The following is a 22,050-nucleotide window of genomic DNA, read 5'->3' as shown; positions in this document are numbered from 1 at the left end:
CCAGGAGTAAAACGTAGCTGGGTGCGTATGATTTTTAAAGGTGTCACACGCAGCCGACACGTGTCCACCGCCCTTAGGACGGACAGAGGCCGGACAAATAGAATTATTTTCCGTTTTTTGGCACCAAAAGGCAGCACTGCGTATATTCTATGAACATGAGAAGTTTAATAACTGTGCTGTGTCCCTGCTAATGTGTCACAGAACGTGAGGGTAGCAGAGTTATTAACTGTGGCAGAGCAGGTATTTTTTTTCCCAATTAAGGAAAGCAAATGGCGAAGCCAGGAGTAAAACGTAGCTGGGTGCGTATGATTTTTAAAGGTGTCACACGCAGCCGACACGTGTCCACCGCCCTTAGGACGGACAGAGGCCGGACAAATAGAATTATTTTCACTTGTTTTACAAGCAAAAGGCAGCACTGCATATATTCAATGAATAATAACTGTGTTGTGGCCCTGCCTATACAATTCTTTCCCTGCAGTATCAATGGAGGGTGCAATGCTCTGCAGAAGCGATTTTGAGAAGCAAAAAAAAATGCAGCACAGCTAACAGCAGCCTGGACAGTACTGCACACGGTTAAATATGGCCCTAGAAAGGACCGTTGAGGTTCTTGAAGGCTACACTCACTCCTAACACTCTCCCTGCCTATGCAGCACTTCTGTCCCTAATGCCAGGTGCAACGGTCTGCAGAGGCGATTTTGAGAAAAAAAAATTGCCACTGCTAACAGCAGCCAACACACAGCTATCAGTGGCCCTAATAAGGACCTTTGGGGGGTCTTGAAGCCTACACTAACTACCAATTCTTTCCCTACAGCAGCTCCGGTACAAACAGCACTGTCCCTCATCTAAATCACACGGCATCTGAGGCGAACCGCGGGAGGGGCCGACTTTTATGTTCGGGTGACACCTGATCTTCCCAGCCTCTCACAGCAGGGGGGTGGTATAGGGCTTGAACGTCACAGGGGGAAGTTGTAATGCCTTCCCTGTCTTTCAATTGGCCAGAAAAGCGCGCTAACGTCTCAGGGAAGGAAGTGAAAATAACCAGAACACCGCATGGTGTTCGTTACGAATAACGAACATCCCGAACACCCTAATATTCGCACGAATATCAAGCTCGGAAGAACACGTTCGCTCATCTCTAATACTACACTATCTATAAAATAAGTATTCTTTTAACTGGCAATATGAGGATATTAAATATCTGGGCAAAACAATAACTGCTTTACACAAAAACCTATACCAACATTATTCTGAGCCCATGCAAAAACACTGAAGGAGGAATCTCAAAGTCTAAATTCAAGATATCATGGTTGGGAAGGATAGCTTATTTTAAAATGCTCTTACTGCCAATATATATTTTGCATTCTGCCCATTGCTTTACTAACACATTTCTTTATAGCTATGAACCAACTCTTGTCATATTTTGTTTGAGTTGCGTGTAAACCCTGGCTTAGCTAATAAAATACTTACAAAAGACAGATGAGTAGGAGGCCCGAGCCTCCCAGATATACACGTCTGCTATCTATCTACATGCTTCCCAATGAGCTCCATGGTAAAGGTCTGAGATACAGAAGCAATGCATCCACATAAAGAATTATTTAGCGTCTTCCATCTCAATTAAATCTTTACTTGTAATTCCTCTATGGGACTTACCCCTATCTTCCTACCTCTCCCCACTGACCCATATATCTTTAAAAGTAGAATATGTTTTACGACCATGCGAAACCGCAAGTTGTCCTTCCATAGGATAAATATCTTTGGATTTGCTCCCTATTTGAACATTTCCAAACGGGCCTACGGGGTGGCTGTACTTTAGCACAATTAATGCAGAGTCACTCATGCCTTTATGAACAGTTCGTGTCCCAACACCATTTGATTCTAGGAGATCATTGTAAACACCCATGAACTCTCACTGTTTCAGGGTAACCTGAATATATTGAATATATTTTCTAGAAAAATAAAGGGACTAAAACCCATTTACACTCTATTACATTACAGGAATGCGAGAGGGAGCTAACTCAAGGGTTCAGTGACAAAGAATGGAAACAAGCCTTCTTTCTGATACAGAAGGTTCTTAAATGTAGTTCACACGTGGAGACATTAATGAAAATAAAACAGATGGTACTATACTCCGGCCTGAATGGCCCAAATGTATCCTAATTATACAACAAATTGTTGGAAGAATTATGGCATTAGAGGAACATTGTTGCATGTTTTGTGGAGCTGCCTGCTTCTCCAACAATATCAGAACTCTGTGTTACAGATGGCACCTTCTATGAGGGGTTGTGTAGGAATGACAACTTCGTTCCCAGCACTGTTGAATATTAGTTTAGACGCAATCTGTCTTTTTTCAAATTGAGGTGCCCAGAACTGTACTCAGTATTCCAGATGTAAGTTTTATACTTACCTTCCCCATCGTTTCCCAGTTGTCAGCGCTGAAAGTAGCCACCGAATGCATTGAGCTGCACTGTTAAGAAGTCTGCGCATTATAAAATTAGAATAGGCGGACTACTTAGCGGTGCTACTCAATGCATTCAGCATCTAGCATCAATGCATCTAGCAATCACACCAGGGGAATGACAGGGAAGGTGAGTGTGAAAACTTACATCACCAGACTCAGCGGGTCACCTACTTTAAGCTCACAACATTAGCTCATAGGGCTGAAAGTAGCTGACAGTCTCTTTAAATGTTCACCTAATGTACAATTGGTCGTAAATGATATGTAATATGCTATGATTGTATACTTCTGTACATAGAGGCATAGTATGCAAGGCTGAATAAAGACAAATGTCCATCCAGTTCAGTCGGTTTCTACCCCCCCCCCCCCCCCCTTGTTGATCCAGAGGCAGGCAAAAAAAAACAATGAGGCAGAAGCCAATTTACCCCTTTTTTGGGGGGGGGGGAAAATTCCTTCTTGACTCCATAAGGGCAGTCAGAATAATCCCTGGACCAACATTTGAATGTTCCTACCTGACTCCAAGACCCGGATCAACAACCCTGCTGGTTATTTAAGGTCTATATCGTACAATGTTGTAGCGGTCTAAAAAGAAATCTTGTCTCCTTTTAAACTCCTACATTGATTTTGCCATCACCACTTTCTCAGGAAGAGAGTTTCACAGTCTGACTGCTCTTACAGTAAAGAACCCTTCTCTGTAGACGAAGAGGATGCCATCTTGTTATTGTCATAGTCCTGGGTATAAACAGATGATGGGAGAGATCCTTGTATTGTCCCCTAATGTTTTTATACGACTTTTTTCCAGGGTGAATAATCCCAATTTTGATCCCAGCCTCTCTTGGGTATTCCAGTCCTCTCATTCCATTTATTAATTTAGTTGCCCTACTTTGAACCTCCTCAAGCACTGCAACATCTTTCCTGAGCAGTGGTGTCCAGAACTGTACACAGTATTCCATTAGGGGCCTGACAAGTGCCTTATATAGTGAGAGAATAATGTTCTTGTCCGTCACCCCTATACCTCTTTTAATGCACCCTAAGACTTTATTTGCTTGTGCAGCAGCTGACTGGCATTGATTGCTCCAGTTACATCTACAGTCAATTAGTACCCCAGGTCTTTTTCCATTTCACTTTTCCTTAGCAGTACCCCATTTAGTGTATATTGGTGACATCCGTTTCTCCTGCCCATGTGCATAACCTTACATTTATCAATATTGAACTTCATTATATGATATCTTTTGGTTTTCTTTTTCATTTTACTTAGTAAGCCGGGTTCCCACGGCCATAAGCATAAAACGCTGTCTTTTACAGTGTTTTTACAACTGTGGAGTTGGCTGTGACCCTGCTTACTGCCACGTATGGTGGCAAAATTGTACTACTCATGCAGTCATGTGCAACACACCTGTTTTTTTTTGTTTATTTCCCATGCCATTGCTTGGTGTATTGGCATGCGTAGGTACGTGCCCTTAGAGAACAATGGGCGCAATCTCGCGTATATACGCTGCAAAATAAAACATGTTGCATTTTTCTTGCACTCGCATATTACGCAATTCCGGCACACTAATGGGACTGGAAGTGCGTAAGGTAATCCAAGTGATTGCCTGCGAGTTACTGTGTATCACACGGGCGTACAGAGCTCACGTAATACGTGGTAAACATACGGTTATGTGAGCCCAGCCTAAGACAGGAAAGATGGGGTTTTGAGTTTTTAAAAAATATTTGTAACTTTCTTTTCTTTTTTACACTTTTTAAAAAAATGTTTATTTTTGCCCCACTAGGGGACTTGAATTTACTGTATATACTCGAGTATTAGCCGACCCGAGTAGAAGCTGAGTCAATAAATTTTACCACAAAAAATTGGTAAAACTTATTGCTTCGAGTATAAGCCTAGCTAGACTTGAGTATATACTAGTTAAAAAAGGCAATACTCACCTCCCGGTCGGTGGGGGAATTTAAAGCCAAGCAGGGAGATGACAGCGGGGAGAATTCTCAAGCAGCTTGTTGCACCACCGGGGAGACCATAGCACCGGGGACACAGACGCTGGCTGGGAGGGGAGTATTGCGGGGGTTTTTTTTAACCTCACTCGAGTATAAGCCGAGTGGGGCTTTTTTTCACTGTAAAAAAATATGCTGAAAAACTCGGCTTATACTCGAGCATATATGGTAATTAGAAAAGATGATTCTTATAATATACTACAATACTTCAGAACTGCAGCGTATTGCATCGGCTGGCTCGGGCTGGGCCTCATAAGCCACTGTAAATAGCAGAGTCAGAGGCCATTTTCAAGCCACTGGCTACCGTAGTAACCCATCAAAACCCCACAATCACATCATGGGGGTCCAATAGGTGACAGAGGGAGCCTCCTGTCAGCCTTTCTCATGCTGCGGTTGCATAGACTGTGCATGTAGAGAGTTAAACGACTAGGATCAGGGTTTTTTCCGCTCCTGGTTGTTAGAGTTGGAGCCCAGCTGTCATCAGACAGCCGACTTCCCCCAACACAGGAGACCCATGCCAACCTTAATCTGATACACCACAAAAAGGCATATGCATGGGAATGAAGCCCCTTAGTGACCATTAAAAAAAATAACATATTTGTAGACAGTAAAGGGTTAAGATTAGGTTCACATCACATTTTAGTATGCACCCACCCTTTTCATTCCACCGTTCTATCTGGATACCATTTTTGGACCCTGGATGGAACTATAGGGTTTTATTAGTCATATGGAGACCTATAAAACCTCCATTATGATCAGGCCTTTGTTTCAGCATTCGTAATATAAACAGAGCAGCGAAGTGTTATATGCCCTTGTGTCTGGCACAAATACCGGAAAGGAAGAGAAACCCAGTAAGGCTTAGACCACATTGGTCTCTGAACAAATGAAGGCCTATGGTTGCATCTGGATATCGTTCTGGGTGGCCAGCTGTCCAGATCTTCCTGGAGAGTCCCTAAAATATGGGCACTTTTCCCAATGGCTATAAAAAAATTGTGTCTGATTTTTTTTTTAAGCTGGAGGATCCTCCGCAGTTTATTGTCATTGTAATTATCATTTTACAGCTTGTAGTAAATGCGGCTGGTTTCATATTTAGTGTCACTTATCTTTATGATTCTTTATGGTTTTTCAAATATGTCAGTAAAACCTGTTGTCTGTCCGGGATTTTAGGATTCATTATTCAGAAAAAAAGGAAAAATCAGGTTGCAAAGCTGATCCAGTGACCCGAAGACCTCGGGACAGAATAGCTGGAAGTGCACGGCAACACAGTGTCAACACAACCATCAGGCGGTTTCAGACGGCCGTATGTGCAACTATACTCGCCGGTACAGAGTGTAGTTGCTCATGAACAAGGTTTTTTTTTCCCTCGACGGCCGTTCAAACTCTGCGCCATAGCACAGGAGTTTGAAAAAAAGACTGTGGAAAGATAGGTCCTGCCTGATCTTCCTTGCACGTAATTAGTACTACAATTAGGGCAAGTCCTGAAACACATCAATGTCTTTTTACCAATTAGTCCGAGAGAGTGTGAGCACTCAAATGAATGTTTTTTTTCTCAAACGAGTTCTGTCGATCCGGCAGAAAGTCGTGCAAGAAATTCTCCCATGTGAATACAACCTTAGGCTGGATTCAGACGAATGTATATCGGCTGGGTTTTCACGCCGAGCCGATATACGTCGTCTCTCTCTGCAGGGGGGGAGGCTGGAAGAGCCAGGAGCAGGAACTGAGCTCCTGCCCCCTCTCTGCCTCCTCTCCGCCCCTCTACACTATTTGCAATGAGGAGAGGCGGGGTGGGGACGGGACTAATTCTGAGCACTTAGCCCCGCCCTGCCTCCTTTCATTGCAAATAGTGCAGAGGGGCAGAGAGGGGGTGGAGAGGAGGCAGAGAGGGGGCGGGAGCTCAGTTCCTGTCCCTGGCTCTTCCATCCCCCCCCTTCCTGCAGATGAGGACACCGTATATCGGCTCGGTGTGAAAACCGAGCCGATATACAGTCGTCTGAATCCACCCTAAGGGCTCATTCACACGAACGTATTTCCATTCCGTATTACATGCATGATGTACGTGAGTATAATACGCGGTACATCGCATCAATTCAAATACATTGATTTTCGCTGTTACACTCACCTTAATGTTTTTCCATTGTGTGTAAGAAGCACGTAAAAAGAACGCAGCATGTTCTATTATAGGGCTCCATCACACGGGCATATTTTTCGGCAGTATTTTGTGACCCAAAAGCAGAAGTACGTCCAAAATACGGCAGAAATGTAAATCTTTCCATTATACTTTTTGAAAAATACACCTATGTGAAGGAACCCTATTGCTCCCTATGGGTGCATAATTACATTGTGTATGGATGGCATTTATATGCACCGACAGAGCGGGGAATGAAAAAAAAATTAAAAATTAAACCAGGAAGACTGTGTATGACAGACTGCATGCGTGACTTAGGCTGTCATGCGTAGTCCAAAATCGCTGCAGTACATGGCAGTACGCCAGCTCACGAGGCGGTAAAACGCTGCGCAATACATGCAGAGTTTTACACATACGCTCATGAGAGCCCATAGTGATACAGTGGATGCTTTACATTTCAGGGTCACAACATTTGATAATCACGCCGCATAGCGGGACAAAAAGAAACCACTAATTTCAATGGATTTCAACAGTTTGGTATTTACTATTGGGATTCTCGCCAGTAAATACTATGTCTGAGAAAAGATAGGACTTGCCCTGTTGATGATGCCACATGTGGGTGAGATGGGCAGGACCTATCTTCCCGCAGTGTTTTTCAAACTCCTATAGCGCAGAGTTTGAGTGGCTGACGAAAAACCTCGTTCAAGCGCATTTACACACCGTGCTAGCGAGCATAGTTGAACCTACGGCTGTCTGTTTTTGCCCTGAGGGCAAAAATAAGTGGGCGTGTTTTTCTCCCCCTATGCGGCTGTGATAATCATGGCCGCATAACGGGACAAAATGAAACCACTAATTTCAATGGATTCCAGTGGTTTCGTTTTCACTATGGGGATTTCTGTTTGCTGTTACTTTCAAACTCCTGCGCTCTGCCGCGAAGTTTGAACAGCTGGTGAAGAGGAAGAAATTTCTCACGTTCAGGCGCAGCTATGCATTGTACTGCCAAGTGTAGTTGCGCCTATGGCAGTGTATTTTTGCTCCAAACAGTAGGTTTCCACAGAAAATCCACGGCATTCACAACGCACGCCATGCGGATGAGATTTTTTTTTAAAAATCCAGCTTATGTGGAACACATCCGCACAGAATTCGCAGCAGAAATAACACATTCGATCTGCGGCGTGCCACTTGTTTACTGCAGGTGAAATCCACCACAAATGCAGACCAAAATTAGGAACAAAATTCACACCGTTAGGTCCCATTTACACAGGTAAGAGCAATATCGGGCTGGCAAACTCGGCTCAATATTGCGTTTGCCAAACTTTTTTTTTTTACATGAATGCGAGGCGTTTTTCTTTCAACAATGCCTCACATCACTTTTGTGAAATTGCAATCCTTAGGCACGTGTTTCATGCACTGCGGAGGATCGTCAAGTGTTTCCTATTGATTTCAATGGGAAACATCACGCACGCAAATTGCATGCGAGCGCATGCAATGTCTTTAAAGGTCCCATTGAAAACAATGGATGATGCGTTCTAAAAGAACGTCAAAAAAATTGGACAAGCAGCGACTTTTAACACTGCCGTATTGCTGTTAGAGAAAAAAAATTGCTCGTGTAAATAGGTACATTCAGAAGAATGGAGTTCAGATTTGTGCGAGTTCTGTACAAAACGCGCACGATATTCTCGCTCGTTTGTATGTAGTCCGAGGATCAGGTTGTAAATGCTGTGCATTTTCCACAGGAGATCTGACCTGTGTGACCACACCCTAGGCCCCCTGCAGAGCCGGATCCCACATGCAGAATCCCGCAGCGGAACTCGGCTCTGCCCGCAGTGGTGTCAGCACTTACCTGGTCTGTCGCCAGGTAATCTGTACCCAGCAGCTCACCATCAGGCAAGCGCAGTACAGTTTTTTTTTTTTTCTCATGACATTTTTTTCTAGGCAACGATGTAGAATCTGCGACCTGTATGCAATGTTCATTGCGGACGGGCTACAGATAAGATAGCTTCCATTGATTTCAATGGAAAGCGTCCGCGTGGAATCCGTGGAAAAATGGAGCATGCTGCAATTTTTCCTTCACTTGCGGAAACTGCAATTGGTTTCTGCAAGTGTGGAGGAAGTATCGATTTCTCATAGCATGCTATGGGCGCTAATTGCTGCGGGCATGCAGTTTGGAAGCCTGCCACAGATTCTGCAGCAAATATCCACCCCCGTGAGCTGAAGCCCTTAAAGACATACTCCAGCAGTAAGGGGCATTCACACTAGGATTTAGGGATCTGTGAATTGCATATGCTTTTACACAAAAGTATAAAATCATATAGCTTCATGTATCTTCTGGACTTCAATGGGTTAAAATAGTTCAGAAATGCATACTGTTGTCCTCCCAAAGTATTTTTGAACTTTTATTTTCGTGGGATGGAAACATGTAGTTTACTACATTCTTCTGTCCCCGAAAAATAAGGTACGGAGATGTACAGCGGTATGGTGATCCACGTTTAACATCTTTCTGCTATTAAATGCCTGCAGTCTTTTCACACTGGAGTTCTTTTCTGTTTTGCTCTTCCATCGTGGGAACAGCAAACTGGAAGGAAGATGTTTCAGTCTTCCAGCCCATAGAGATGTAGTGAAGCGGAAGGTCTTCAGTTTCCATCTGTGTATTCTCCATCTCCACTCTATTTTTAAGCCTGGAACAAAAACGCTGACTGCTGAGCTTTTGTTTCCAGTTACAAAAACAGACGGATCCACATTTTATTATATTGTACTCAGTGGGAGGCGGATGAAACTGGAGGAGCCTCTTCCAGGAATGTGGCTCAGTGGTTAGCACTGTTGCCTTGCAGTGCTGCGGCCCTCCGTACAAATATCAGCAAGGACAGCATTGACTTTGAAAAGCTCCATGCAGATGTCATCCTTTGAACCTCCAACTCCAGCACTGCAAGACAACTGAGCCACCGTGCTTGCTCTTCCTTCTTGTGCTTCTTCCTCTTTATTGCTCTTCTTCCTCCTCCAGAGGACAAATAGAAAGGAAAGAAGGAGAATAAGAAGATCATATTCTCCTCTGAAGAAGCAGGAGGAGGAAGGACCTTCATGGTTAGCATTATTGCCTTGTAGTGCTGGGGTCTTGGTTCATGTCTGACTATGGACAATATTTGCATGGAGTTTGTACTCATTGTGTTTCTTCTTCTTCTTCTTCTTCTTCTTCTCTTCCTCTGGAGCAGAAAGGACAGGTGTGGTGGCTCAGGGTTGCCCTGCAGTGCTGGAGTTCTAGGCTTAAAGGGGTTGTCCCGCGACAGCAAGTGGGTCTATACACTTCTGTATGGCCATATTAATGCACTTTGTAATGTACATTGTGCATTAATTATGAGCCATACAGAAGTTATCAAAAGTTATTCACTTACCTGTTCTGTTGCTGGCGTCCTCGTCTCCATGGTTGCCGTCTAATTTTCGCCGTCTAATGGCCAAATTAGACGCGCTTGCGCAGTCCGGGTCTTCTGCTTTTCTCAATGGGGCTCCGTGTAGCTCCGCCCCGTCACGTGCCGATTCCAGCCAATCAGGAGGCTGGAATCGGCGATGGACCGCACAGAAGCCCTGCGGTCCACCGAGGGAGAAGATGCCGGCGGCCATCTTCACCGGGTAAGTAAGAAGTCACCGGAGCGCGGGGATTCAGGTAAGCGCTGTCCGGTGTTCTTTTTTAACCCCTGCATCGGGGTTGTCTCGCGCCGAACGGGGGGGGGGGGGGGTGGGTTTGAAAAAAAAAACAAAAAACGTTTCGGCGCGGGACAACCCCTTTAACTCTGATGAAGGATGATCGCTGCATGGACTTTTTTAAAGTCATTGCTGTTCTTGATGATCTTTGAACTGAAGACTCCAGCACTGCAAAGCAACAGTGATAAGCGCTGATCCACAGTAATAGAAAAGGAATCCGCACCGGCGCCACCTTACAGCTTGACCTACACAAAACTGCTCCGCAGGTCTAGCAGGTTACCCCCCCCCCCCCCCCAAAAAAAAAAAACAAAAAACAAAAAACAAATTTGTTTTAAATTCTGAAAACAGAAGTTAAGTGGAAAGCATTTCATACATTTTTATTATGGATCCGTCTTAAATTCTGCAAAAGAAAAAAAGTAAGGAATGCTTCTCGTTCCATTTCCGTTTTTGTGATTTCTGATTTAAAAAAAACAAATACAAAACACTGTTGCCTTCAAGGCAAAAAAAAAACAAAACATGCTCAACTAGAAAACTTTTTAATAAAGTATAAAGTGAAAAACGTAAAGGATTGTTAATGTAACAACAGGCACAAAGGGCTACCCGCCTCAGAGACGTCGGGCATGTTAGAATGCCATCGGTGTGGATACATTGTACATATCCGTTAGTGTGCATACTCCGCGGCCATAAGGACCTGCTGTGGACTGTGAGGCCGGACGGCATTATGTGCCACACAGCAGAAAACAGGTGCCGCAGGCTGCGGGTGTAGAGCCAGCACCAGCATTGCGACACAGCACCGCGCACCCGGCTGCACTCTGCACTGCGAACATTTCAGACTCTGCCCGGCTTCCGTAGACTCTGCTCGGGGGATCACCGGCTGTGAGGCTCCCGGTAACGTCAGGAGCGGCGGGCTGTGATGGCGGGGCCGGAGTTCTGCCTGGTGAGTCGGGGTCCGCACGTAGCAGCAGGGGCTCGTCGGCCGCGGCGGAGACTGGACTCTGATCCGTGAGCTGGCAGCAGCAGCAGCCTCCTGCATGGGAATCCGCCCGTAACCCCGGCCGTCGTGTTAGCAGATCTCCGGGGGTCGAGATATACCGTCCCTCTGCAACCCGTCCTCCCCCAGAGAGTGTATATGTGTGATTATATATCTATCTATATATATACACACACACTCACTGTCAGTAACATCCCTCCGCTAGAAGGAGTATATATATAAAATATGCTCACTGTCAGTAACCTCCCCACCTAGGAGTGTATGTGTGTGTGTGTGGAGATATATGACAGTGTCATATTAATTTTTTACGTATATGACTGCCTGGACGCTATTTAAATTGACTTTTTTGAATTAACTGCAACTAGGGCTTAATTTTTGGAGAGAAACAGAAGATATATATACTCATTGTCAGTAACATCCTTCCCTAGAAGGACTGTATGTGTGTATAATATATATTACACATACATACACACTCACTGTCAGTAGCATCCTACCCCTTGCAGGCACATACATACATACATGCATGCATGCATACATACACTTTACTGTCAGTAACATCCCACGCCTAGAAAGTGTGTGTATGTGTGTGTGTATATATATATATATATATATATATATATATATATATGTATGTGTGTGTGTGTACATAAGTTACATAGCTCCACTAGGAAGCGTGTGTGTGTGAGATATATATATATATATATATATATATATATATATATATATATATATATATATATATATAATATATACAATCACACACACACTAAATAATGCCAGCGGGAGGGCGAGGGAGTTTACTAAGGTCTCCTGCAGACAGCCGGGTTGGATCCAGCTGTGAGAATTCTCGTAGTGGGATGCGAGCCGTGCCCCTGCAGTAACCCCCCCCCCCCCCCCTCCCCGCGGCTCACCTACTCCGGCATCTCCTCCACTCTGCTCCGCCAAGCCAGCACATGCGCAGTGTAGAACTGGCGCGTTAGCAGTGACGTTTCTGTGCCGGCCTCTGCGAGGCTCGCACAGAAATAGAACGAGCCGCAATATGTTTACCAATCGAGTTTTCACGCATTCAAAACGCAGCTGTCTGCATAGAATTGCATAAACTCATGCAATCCTATGGCAGCGGGCACAGGCGGAAATTCTGTGGGAAATCCCGCTGTGGAATTTCTGCCCATGTGCATTCACCCTTAATAATGCCAGCGGGAGGGAGAGGGAGTTTACTAAATAATGCCAGCGGGAGGAGGAAGGAGTCAAGCAGCTGGTAGTACTGGTTATGGATGTCAGATGGATCTATGGCGTGAGTTGAAGGATTAGTGCTACCAGGATGAAAAATATATTCATTCTCTCCCCCAGAACAGTGGCGCATTTTTTCGGTCACTTGTATCCAGGCAGTGTTGAAAAAATGCAGCTAAGTCTCCGTGAAAAATCACCCGTTCATACGATTTCCCGCATCAATAGTCACACTTTTTTTACGCTGCTAACTGCAGCACGGTTTTCACGCCCATGTGAACAAGCCCTTAGCTTTTCTGACACTTGCCCTACAGTTTCTGCAGACCGCATTATATTCTTCTTTAGATATTCCCCTCTTTCTATTTGCTAAACATATTTTTCTTCCATTTTAGCAAGTGTGTAAGTCTGTGTTCATCCATGCTGGTCTCTCTTTAAATGCTTCACATTCTTCCTTCTTTTAGGGATTGTTAACGATTGTGCTTTGAGATTCTCATTTCACAATATTTCCCAACCTTCTTGGACATTTCTGTCCTTAAAGGGGTTGTCCCGCGGCAGCAAGTGGGTCTATACACTTCTGTATGGCCATATTAATGCACTTTGTAATGTACATTGTGCATTAATTATGAGCCATACAGAAGTTATAAGAAGTTTTTCACCTGCTCCGTTGCTAGCGTCCTCGTTTCCATGGAGCCGACTAATTTTCGGCGTCTAATGGCCAAATTAGCCGCGCTTGCGCAGTCCGGGTCGTCTTCTTTTCTCAATGGGGCCGCTCGTGCAGGATGCCGGCTCCGTGTAGCTCCGCCCCGTCACGTGCCGATTCCAGCCAATCAGGAGGCTGGAATCGGCAATGGACCGCACAGAAGCCCTGCGGTCCACCGAGGGAGAAGATCCCGGCGGCCATCTTCAACCGGTAAGTAAGAAGTCACCGGAGCGCGGGGATTCAGGTAAGGGTTGAAAAAAAAAAACCCGTTTCGGCGCGGGACAACCCCTTTAAGTACATCCAGCCATTGGATTCTTCCTACCCTCTTTCTGAGTTCATTAAAATCTGCCTTTCTGAAATCCAACCTTGAGGTCTGAGTTTTCTCAGGTCTTCGCTCCCTTATTTTTCCCAAATTCAAGGCCAGCATGATCACTGCCTCCTATGGACACAGCCGCCCATACTTCCTCAACCATTTCCTCCCTGTTGGTAAGTATTAAGTCCAAGATAGCAGATCCCCTTGTTTTCTCTTCTACCTTTTGGAAGATAAAGTTGTCTGTAAGAGCAGATAAGAATTTGTTGGACCCATTACTTTTACCTAAGAGAGATTCCCAACAAATGTCTGGATAGGTAAAATCTCCCATAATTACTATGTGCTTTTGGAGCTTCGCCATCTGATGTAGAAAGATTGTATCCATAACCTCTGCTTGTCCAGGTAGCCTACAGTAAATGCCTGCAACAGTGTCCTTTCTGTTCTTTCCTTGTATTCTTACCCAAACAGTTTCTACAGAACTACCATGCTCTGAAGCTTGAATCTTTGTGGAGATGATGATTTCCTAACATGCAGTACAACACCTCCTCCGCTTTTATTAAGTTTGTTTCTAAGGGCTCGTTCACACGGGCGACACTGCATTGCCGCGTCAAAATCACTGTGATATCGCTGCAGTTTCTCGCAGTGATACTGCGACTTTGTAGCTCTACAAAGTCGCATGTGGTGCTACAAAGTCGTGCCACTTTGTAGCACCACATGTGAGGATTTTCGGGAGGGAGGTGGGAGGGGCTTGAAATAAGCGCTACCCTGAAAATAAACTAGCTGAAGAAAAAAAAAAAAAAGTATAAATAACCTAGAAGCGCTGTCCTGAGTTCCGCTGCAGCTTCTCCCCAGTCTGGACGGGGATTGAAAAACATCCTCCTCCTGGAAGCGCTGGTTGTGATAAGCTGACGCTTACCCAATCAGAGCCAGTACTCAATGAATGGTTGTGATTGGTTCATCGATCCCTGGCTGTGATTGGCTGATGCTTAGCCAGTCACAGCCAGCGCTTCCAGGAGACCAGAAGAGATGAAGAGAAACAGTGCCGGGACCCGGGGAGAAGCTGCAGCAGCAGCTTATGTGTACTGTTTGTTTTTTTTTGTTTTTTTTTAATTTTATTATTTTTTCCTGCAGTTAGGGCTTAGGTTATGGCTTTGGAAGTAGGATTTCCTACTGTTAAAGTTGCATTGCACTGCACTAAAATCGCGTTTTCTTGCGATGCAATGCAACAGCGAGGAAGGCTCCATACAGAAACATGGGCTACAAAACCACACGAGTCGCAGGCATATCGCCGTACCCGTGAGGTTTTCGTGTCAGGTTGTTGCATGCTACAAAACATTGCATGTGTGAAGTAACCCATAGGAAAGCATGGCTTCACATAAATGCGATTTGTAGACCACGTGTATGAGGCCTAATAAATACGTTGTCGCCTTCAAGCCTTGTGTTCCAATCATGTGTATCATCCCACCAAGTTTCCGTGATGCCTATGACATCATATTTCTCTTCCTGTGTTAGGAGCTCTAATTCCCCTTGTTTGTTTCCCATGCTCTGTGCATTTGTGTAAAAACATTTTAGTTTGTGATCGGTGTCTCTTGCTTCTCTACTTTCCTGCTGAATTGCTAGCACTGCCCCTTCAGATGGCTTCTTCACAAATCATGTTTTGATGAGGGGGTGGTGGGGGCAAGTAGCAGAGTAAACGACGTAATCGTCAGGTAATGGCATGACATCCCATGTAAAGTGCTGCATTGTCACATGACCTAGCGGCAAAGCGAACCTCATAGCCAAAATTCGAAACCGACTCCGTTAATTCTGTCAGGCTCAATCAATTAATTTTTGATACGTAGACAATCCCTTTAATGGTGATCTTTCTTTCAGCAAAAGGAAATAAAAGGCAACACAAGAGAAGTGTTTGAAGATATATTGGAAGAGCGACGCACGTCAAGTGATCTTCGATATGCTTTGAAGAGTTTCACCCCAGTGGTTTATAAGACTCTTACTCCATGCAAGCAAAGTGCCATTAAATCCATGGTCTTGGATTCTCCCAATCTGCAGCACATCATTTTAAAGGTGGGTAGCATGAAACTGATTTTCTATAACCGGTCTTTGTTCAACGGGTTGACAACACATTGTGGGGATTCGTGAAAACTTAAAAACTGTCTTTCTGGCCCGAAATAACCAATCACTGTGCAGCATTCACTACTTATCCTGCTGCTGAAAAATGAAAGCTTTGTGGTAAGTGGCTGCTGTGGGCAACAAAGACAGACTTTCTTTTCACAGGTTTCCTGAATTTGCACCATTGAGGTCCATTTTCTTGGTCCTAGGGTAATGTAACACCGAAGAAAGACATAAGAATGATCTGTGTCCAGTAATCTACCAGCCATAACTTGTAATATTACACTCGAGATAGAAATGCTAGCCCCTTTAATTGCTTCCAGTAGGTTAACCAGCACCACTTCCTCTGGAAGAGTTCGATAGTCGCTTGGTCCTGGGCTTTAATCCTGCCCGTTAGCAAAAGTATGGCGCTGGAATAAAGCTCCAGCAATCATGCAGGTCGGGTCCTTCAGCTATTAGTGACAGTCAAGGACCTGGAGGAGAAAGTGAGCGCTCAATGAGTGCTATGTAGTGCAGAGGGAAAGCGATAGTGTTACTTCCGCTATTCAACCCGGCAATCATGTGACCCCTGGGTGATCCTAATCACAGCAGAGCTGCAGGGTCCTAGCAGACCCTGATTAGCTCTATTAGTGACTGATGTCACTACAGGGGGACGTTTTTCCTTGTAACTGGAGCTCCTATGGTTGCCCTGATTATAGTGGAAAAGTGTCTTTCTTTTAAAAAAGTATCACAATGTGAATGACCTCCAGAGGTCTTATATGACGTCATGGAAGACGTAAACGTTATAAAAAAATAGCCACAAAAATAAATGAGAAAAAAAAAATATATATATATATATAAAAAGAAAACGGCCCAAAACAGTTTCCATATGCGCTCTGTAATCCAAAACTATGCAAATAATATATCAAAACATCTGAAACAAAATGAGGAACCCATTCCGGTATTTTATTTGTTGGGTGGTTTGCCAATGGATGGGTTGGAGTAGTGGAGCTTGATGTAGGAGCCTCTCCCTGCTTTCCTCTTCATTTAGTGGACATCCTCTTAGTAATTCCTGGATAAGTAGATGCTTCCTGTTTTGGAAGCTTTATAACTTTAGATGACCATAAGGAGCACAAAATCTCTCTGAGTTCAGATATGTTTTTTTTCCCAGAAGAGCTGTAAGATTTGCAGTTACTCATAAAATCACCCATCTGAGCCGAATTAAGGATTTTATTGACTTCTTGAAGATTAAGGTGTTTCCACACGTGGCAAAAATATTCCACCACAGAGAAATCTACACCAAAATCCTCACATCTTACATGCAGATTGTGCTGTTGATCCTCCCTGTAGCAAATCCATGTCACATACAGCAATATTCACATGTAAGTGTATGTTTACACAGCAGAATTTTCTGCTGCAAGTTCCAACCACATCAGAATCTGTGGCCTTCTGATGTGGCTTTTGGGGCGGATCCCCATGCAGAATTTCCCCCATTAATGTGCATAATCATAGAATCATAGAATGGTGGAGTTAAAAGGGACCTCCAGGGTGATCTGGCCCAACCCCCTGCTCAATGCAAGATCACTAAATTATCTCAGACAGATGTCTGTCCAGCCTCTAAAGACTTTCATTGAAGGAGAACTCGCAACCTAATCCGCTGGCAGATTTCCAACATGGAAACAATACAGAACCTAGAAAGAATTTGACGCATTTTTTTGAGGCGGACTTCGCTGTAGAAAATTGCACGGCAAAATCTGCTGTGTGACCATATCCATACCACATTTTGGTGTGGATTTGCCCGTGAAAGAATTTCCTGCCACGTGTGAAAAGACCCTTCGCAACATCCATATCAAGGCAAGTCTCACCACACACAAAGTTTATACATTTTACACTGTACTTATCCTGTTCATACACTCTTTAATGTAAAATCACGTGAACATTAACATATCTGTTGAATTTTGGATATATTTATAGATAGATTTTAGTTGACCAAAAGCTCCCTTTAGTTCTTACATGCTAACCAGCATTAACTTTGATAAGTCGACCTATTCCATGACTTTAGTTGCCTGCCTTTATACCCATTGCAAGTTCCTGGCTTCAGAGAAACCAAAATGTGGGGAGCTGCTTTACAGATAACTAATATATTGATTGTTCTGAATAGAGCAATAGCTTTAGTTCGTATTGTTTCAAGCCAGGAACTTGTCTTTCCATCTTGTTTATACCGTGAATGACCATCTTTAGGGAGATCATTCAGTTGGAGCCAACTGGACTACAGGCTTCCATCTGTATCTTCAAATTTTTGATGCGATGAAATTGTCCTCTGTCCCCTATATCTGACTGACCCGTGTTAAGGTAATCAGAATTATCGTTTTTGTTGTCTGCAAAAGATTTTTTTGATGCTCTTTTCCACCTGACTATTTTTTTGGTGGGTTCTGAGCATGAACGCGGCAATGCTTCGTATTCACGAGAATTTATCACATTCTGAGTGCATTCAATCCTAAAATTACCTATCAGTGTATATTACACTTGATTCTTTTTCCTTTTGTTCACCTGGGTGGTATATATAGAATGTATATGTTTGTTTATTTTAAGCCCAGGTTTTTAATTATTTGAATAATAAAAGTTACATTTTAAAGGAATCAATACAGTGAAAAGGTCTCTAAAGGTTCAAAAGTACGTTTAAAAATATTATGAAATTGTAACCTGAACTGCAACAATAGTCTAAAATTATGATTTTTTTTATACATCTCTGCAGCACAGAAAGCAAATTATGGTTTGAAATTGGATGCAAACTATTCCTACAGGTGTCTCAACTTTTGTAAATTATTATATAACCAGTGTTGGAAGAGACAGCATTACAACAACCTCTAAAGCAAGATTTGGACAGTTTTGCTCTTTAGGACAGAGCACATAGTTATCATAATGGCAAGAAAAAAGTAATTAACCAAAGTCAACAGACAATTAGAGCCCTTAAACATGTAGATCTGGCATAAAGAGAAATTGAGAAGAAGGCCAAGGTGGCAGTCAGTACCATCAAAAGGCAAATACAAACTGGAGGAAACTCTGACAGGAAGAGGTCTGACAGACCAAAGGCCACTAAAAATCAGATGACAAATATTTCAGAGTCAGCAGTTTGCGTGATCGGCGCCTCACAGAACAAAACCTCAAAGCACAGCTTAAGGCCTCCTGCACACGGGTGTATTTACATTGTGGAGTCTGCGGCAGATGGGTGTCCGCCCTCCAGACTCCGCAGCAAATGCAGCCCATGGTATTCAATATTGCGATTTGATATTTAACCTTCTACAATCCACTGTCTGACGTTTAAAGACACTATGATTTAAGGCTGTACAGCTCGATGTTGGAAGACGTCCTGTGGGGTTCTCTTACTGTATATTGCCACCCTCTCTGCTGTCAGAGCCTATCCAATGTGTCACCTCATGCCGTACTGGCTTTAGTCAGCATATAGCGCCATTGTATAACAGCAGAAAAAGAGTAAGCCCCCTAGGAAAACCAGAATACAAATTGGATTGGAAAGAGTTAATAGTCTATTGCAATTTTCCGCTCGCAGAGAATAAATCGCGGTATACTGCGATTTTGTGCGGAATACGCATGGCCAACTTCCATTGAAGTCAGTGAGCACTGCTGAAGTATCGCGGGATACGCATCACCCACCCACCCCTCAGCCCCGGAAGCTACTGCGGATGCGCGATGGAGTACCGTCCGGCACTTCCGCAGCATGTGCAGAAGCTGCCAGACAGGTAAGCTGGGGTCACCAGCTGGGCACCTGGTCGAACTTCGCTGCGGCAATCCTGCATGCAGGGTCCGACCCGCCCGCGTGCATGAGGCCTTATGCAGCAAAAAACAAACAAGTTTCCATTTGAAGTATGAAGAGAAGTCTTTTATCTGCATGTCTGACAGCTACACTGTCAGTAAGAAAGCCACTGCTAAGATTGCAAAATATAATAAAAGACTTGCCTGGACCAAGCAGCACCTCCAGTGGACTACTGAAGAGTAGAAGAAGGTCTTATGGACTGAAGAATCAAAATGTGTCATCTTGGTACATCATGTAGGGTTTTTGTATGCCATTGAGTGGATGAAAGGATGGTTCCTGAGTGTGGGACACCAACTGTCAGACATGGAGGAGGAAGAGTGATGGTCTTGGCCTCTCTTGCTTGATACCGAGTTGGCAACTTGCACAGAGTGGCTGGCACACTGCACAAAAAGGGCTACCATGGCATATTGATACACCGTGCAATACTCTGTGATGTACACCTAGTTGGTCAGGGGTTCGTATTACAGCAAGACAATGATCCAAAACATACTTCAAGGTTATGTCAGAACTATGTAAGAAAACAAGAAGAAGCTGGCAGGCTGCAAAAAGTGGAATGTCTTGCACAATTTCCAGGCTTAAACCCCATTGAGCTTGTTTGGGATGAACTGGACAGAAGGGTACTGCTTATCTCTTACGGCAGCTCGCCCGACCATTCACATTACAGCAAAAGAAGTCAAATGACAAGTACATGTGGATGCTGCCCGCGCACAGGGTCGAATTCCGCTGCAGGCTCCCGCATGTGGAATCTGACCCGTTCGTGTGCAGCCGGCCTAAAAGCTGTTATATAAACTAGATTTGTATTCATATTAACTTGTTTATTCTCTGCTTTCACTTCAAAGTACATTTGGGACATTAAACTGCAAATGTCAATTAAAACTGAAGTGGCCTAAAACTTTTGACTGGTAGTATTAGTGCGTGTGTATGTCTATGTATAATATGTATAGTGGCAGTACCTCAGCACAGAAAGACTAGTTCTAAGACAATAGCCAAATTGTGGCTAAAAGCCAGGATCCTGGCAGAGGATGACACCCTGCTTGGGTATGATGGACTTTGTGCATAAGGCACTAGGCCAAGGTTCGCAGGAATGGCGTAAATGTGTGTACTGTGACTATTAACAACAGGACAAAGTTCTGGTCTTCTGTCTTACCAAAATAAATGACCTTCCTGAGTTTTACCAGGAAATTCTGGCAAGAACGTGCGTTACTATGGTGCGATCACCCATCTAGGTGGAGGACAGCTGGCAGTAATAACCTGCCAGTTATGTATGTATATGTTGTTAGCTGTTCGTGATCCTAAAAGCGAGCTCCCTCCATGTTTTTTTTTGTTTTGCACTGCTTACTTCAGTTATGTGATATCCATGCCAGTATCAGCTCTCTCAGTATCAGCCATTGTGTCTTTTGGTGGTCAAGTCTTCTTTTGACACTAATCTGTCTAGGCATTCTAGATTGATCTAGTGACTCTACTTGCATTACATGGCCAAAATGCAGGAGCCTGAGCTCGATCATCTTGGCCTCCCTAAGGCTGAGCCTGGTCATCTTGGCCTTTAAATGACTCTAGAAATACGCATAGAGGTCCAGTCAAATGGGCGGCATTTGGACTTTTATCTGGTAGGCCATTTAAAGCCTCTTGTGTATGTAGAAGAAAATACGCAACATGGTTCAACTGAATCAGCGGATCTTACAATGCTATTAAGAAATAGTAACTGAATTCACTATGGCCGACGAAAACGCCTCCTCCAAAAAAATGCAGACTTCCTCCCAGTCAATACTTTTACATGTTGAAAGTTCACGTTCTCATTATTCCACTAGTTAAGCGAGTGTGTCTATAAATTTGCCTCACCATATATACACTGTGTCAAAAAAAAAAAAAAAAAAAAAAGCACCGCGAAGAAGTTGTCGTTTTGCTGCAAAACTTGGCATTCGGTTCCATCTCGGGCAGATATGCAAATTACTAGAGTTGTGACGTGATTAGATGAACAGTCTTAGCATACCTGGCCCTAAAAGTGGTTCCACGCTTGTCCTATAAAAAGTCTCTTGGCGGCTACTTGTGTGTACTGGACCTCTTCTTTTTTTTTTTTCCGCTTGTGTAGAGCTTTTTGACCACAATGCAATCGAAGAGATGAATTGTCGCCACCTGGGCCGTTCTGAACAAACTATTAGGAGGTGTTGGGACCAGTGGATATATGAGGGCACACAAGGCGACCGGGCTCAGGGCGCCCTCAACAGACCACCAGTAGAAAGGATCGTCTGATCGTCCGACAAGCACGAGCAGCTCCAATTGCATTCGGTGATGAATCCGGGGTTAGTTTGGGCACTGACAGCGGCCATGTTCCAGTCTGGAAACCTCTGGGTGAGCACCTCAATCCTGCCTTTGCTGTGGGGCGGCACACTGACCCCACTGCTGGTGTGATTGGCTGGGGGGCCATCGCATATCTCAGTTGGTCACCCCTAGTAGTGGTACAAGGGACAATGACAGCTCAGCGATGTGGCTGCATAATGTCCTGAACTTATGTGTTGCCTCTCATGGCGGCGTCCAAGAGGCAGCAGGATAATGCTCAGTCGCACACACAAGGGGGTTACAGGAAGTCCCCACAACAAGAGCCACATTCATTCTCCACTGGCGTATCGCCTCCTGCGC

The 22,050-nt window shown here is 44.1% G+C and overlaps 1 protein-coding gene across 1 annotated transcript in view; it reads left to right on the top strand.

Annotated features, from left to right (window-relative positions):
• Window positions 1-11,061: 11,061 nt before the first annotated feature.
• Window positions 11,062-22,050, top strand: part of LOC136620989 (dihydroxyacetone phosphate acyltransferase-like) — a 114,622-nt gene continuing 103,633 nt past the window's right edge. Inside the window, exons 1-2 of the mRNA XM_066596142.1 lie at window positions 11,062-11,202; window positions 15,366-15,557. Coding sequence (XP_066452239.1) covers window positions 11,179-11,202; window positions 15,366-15,557 — 216 coding nt within the window. The 5' untranslated portion in view covers window positions 11,062-11,178. The remainder of the gene's footprint in view (window positions 11,203-15,365; window positions 15,558-22,050) is intronic.

This window comes from Eleutherodactylus coqui, chromosome 3 (assembly GCF_035609145.1).
Source record: "Eleutherodactylus coqui strain aEleCoq1 chromosome 3, aEleCoq1.hap1, whole genome shotgun sequence".
Classification (NCBI taxonomy): Eukaryota; Metazoa; Chordata; class Amphibia; order Anura; family Eleutherodactylidae; genus Eleutherodactylus; species Eleutherodactylus coqui.
Note: the sequence above shows the minus strand (reverse complement) of the source record. Positions and strands in the feature narration are given on the sequence as shown.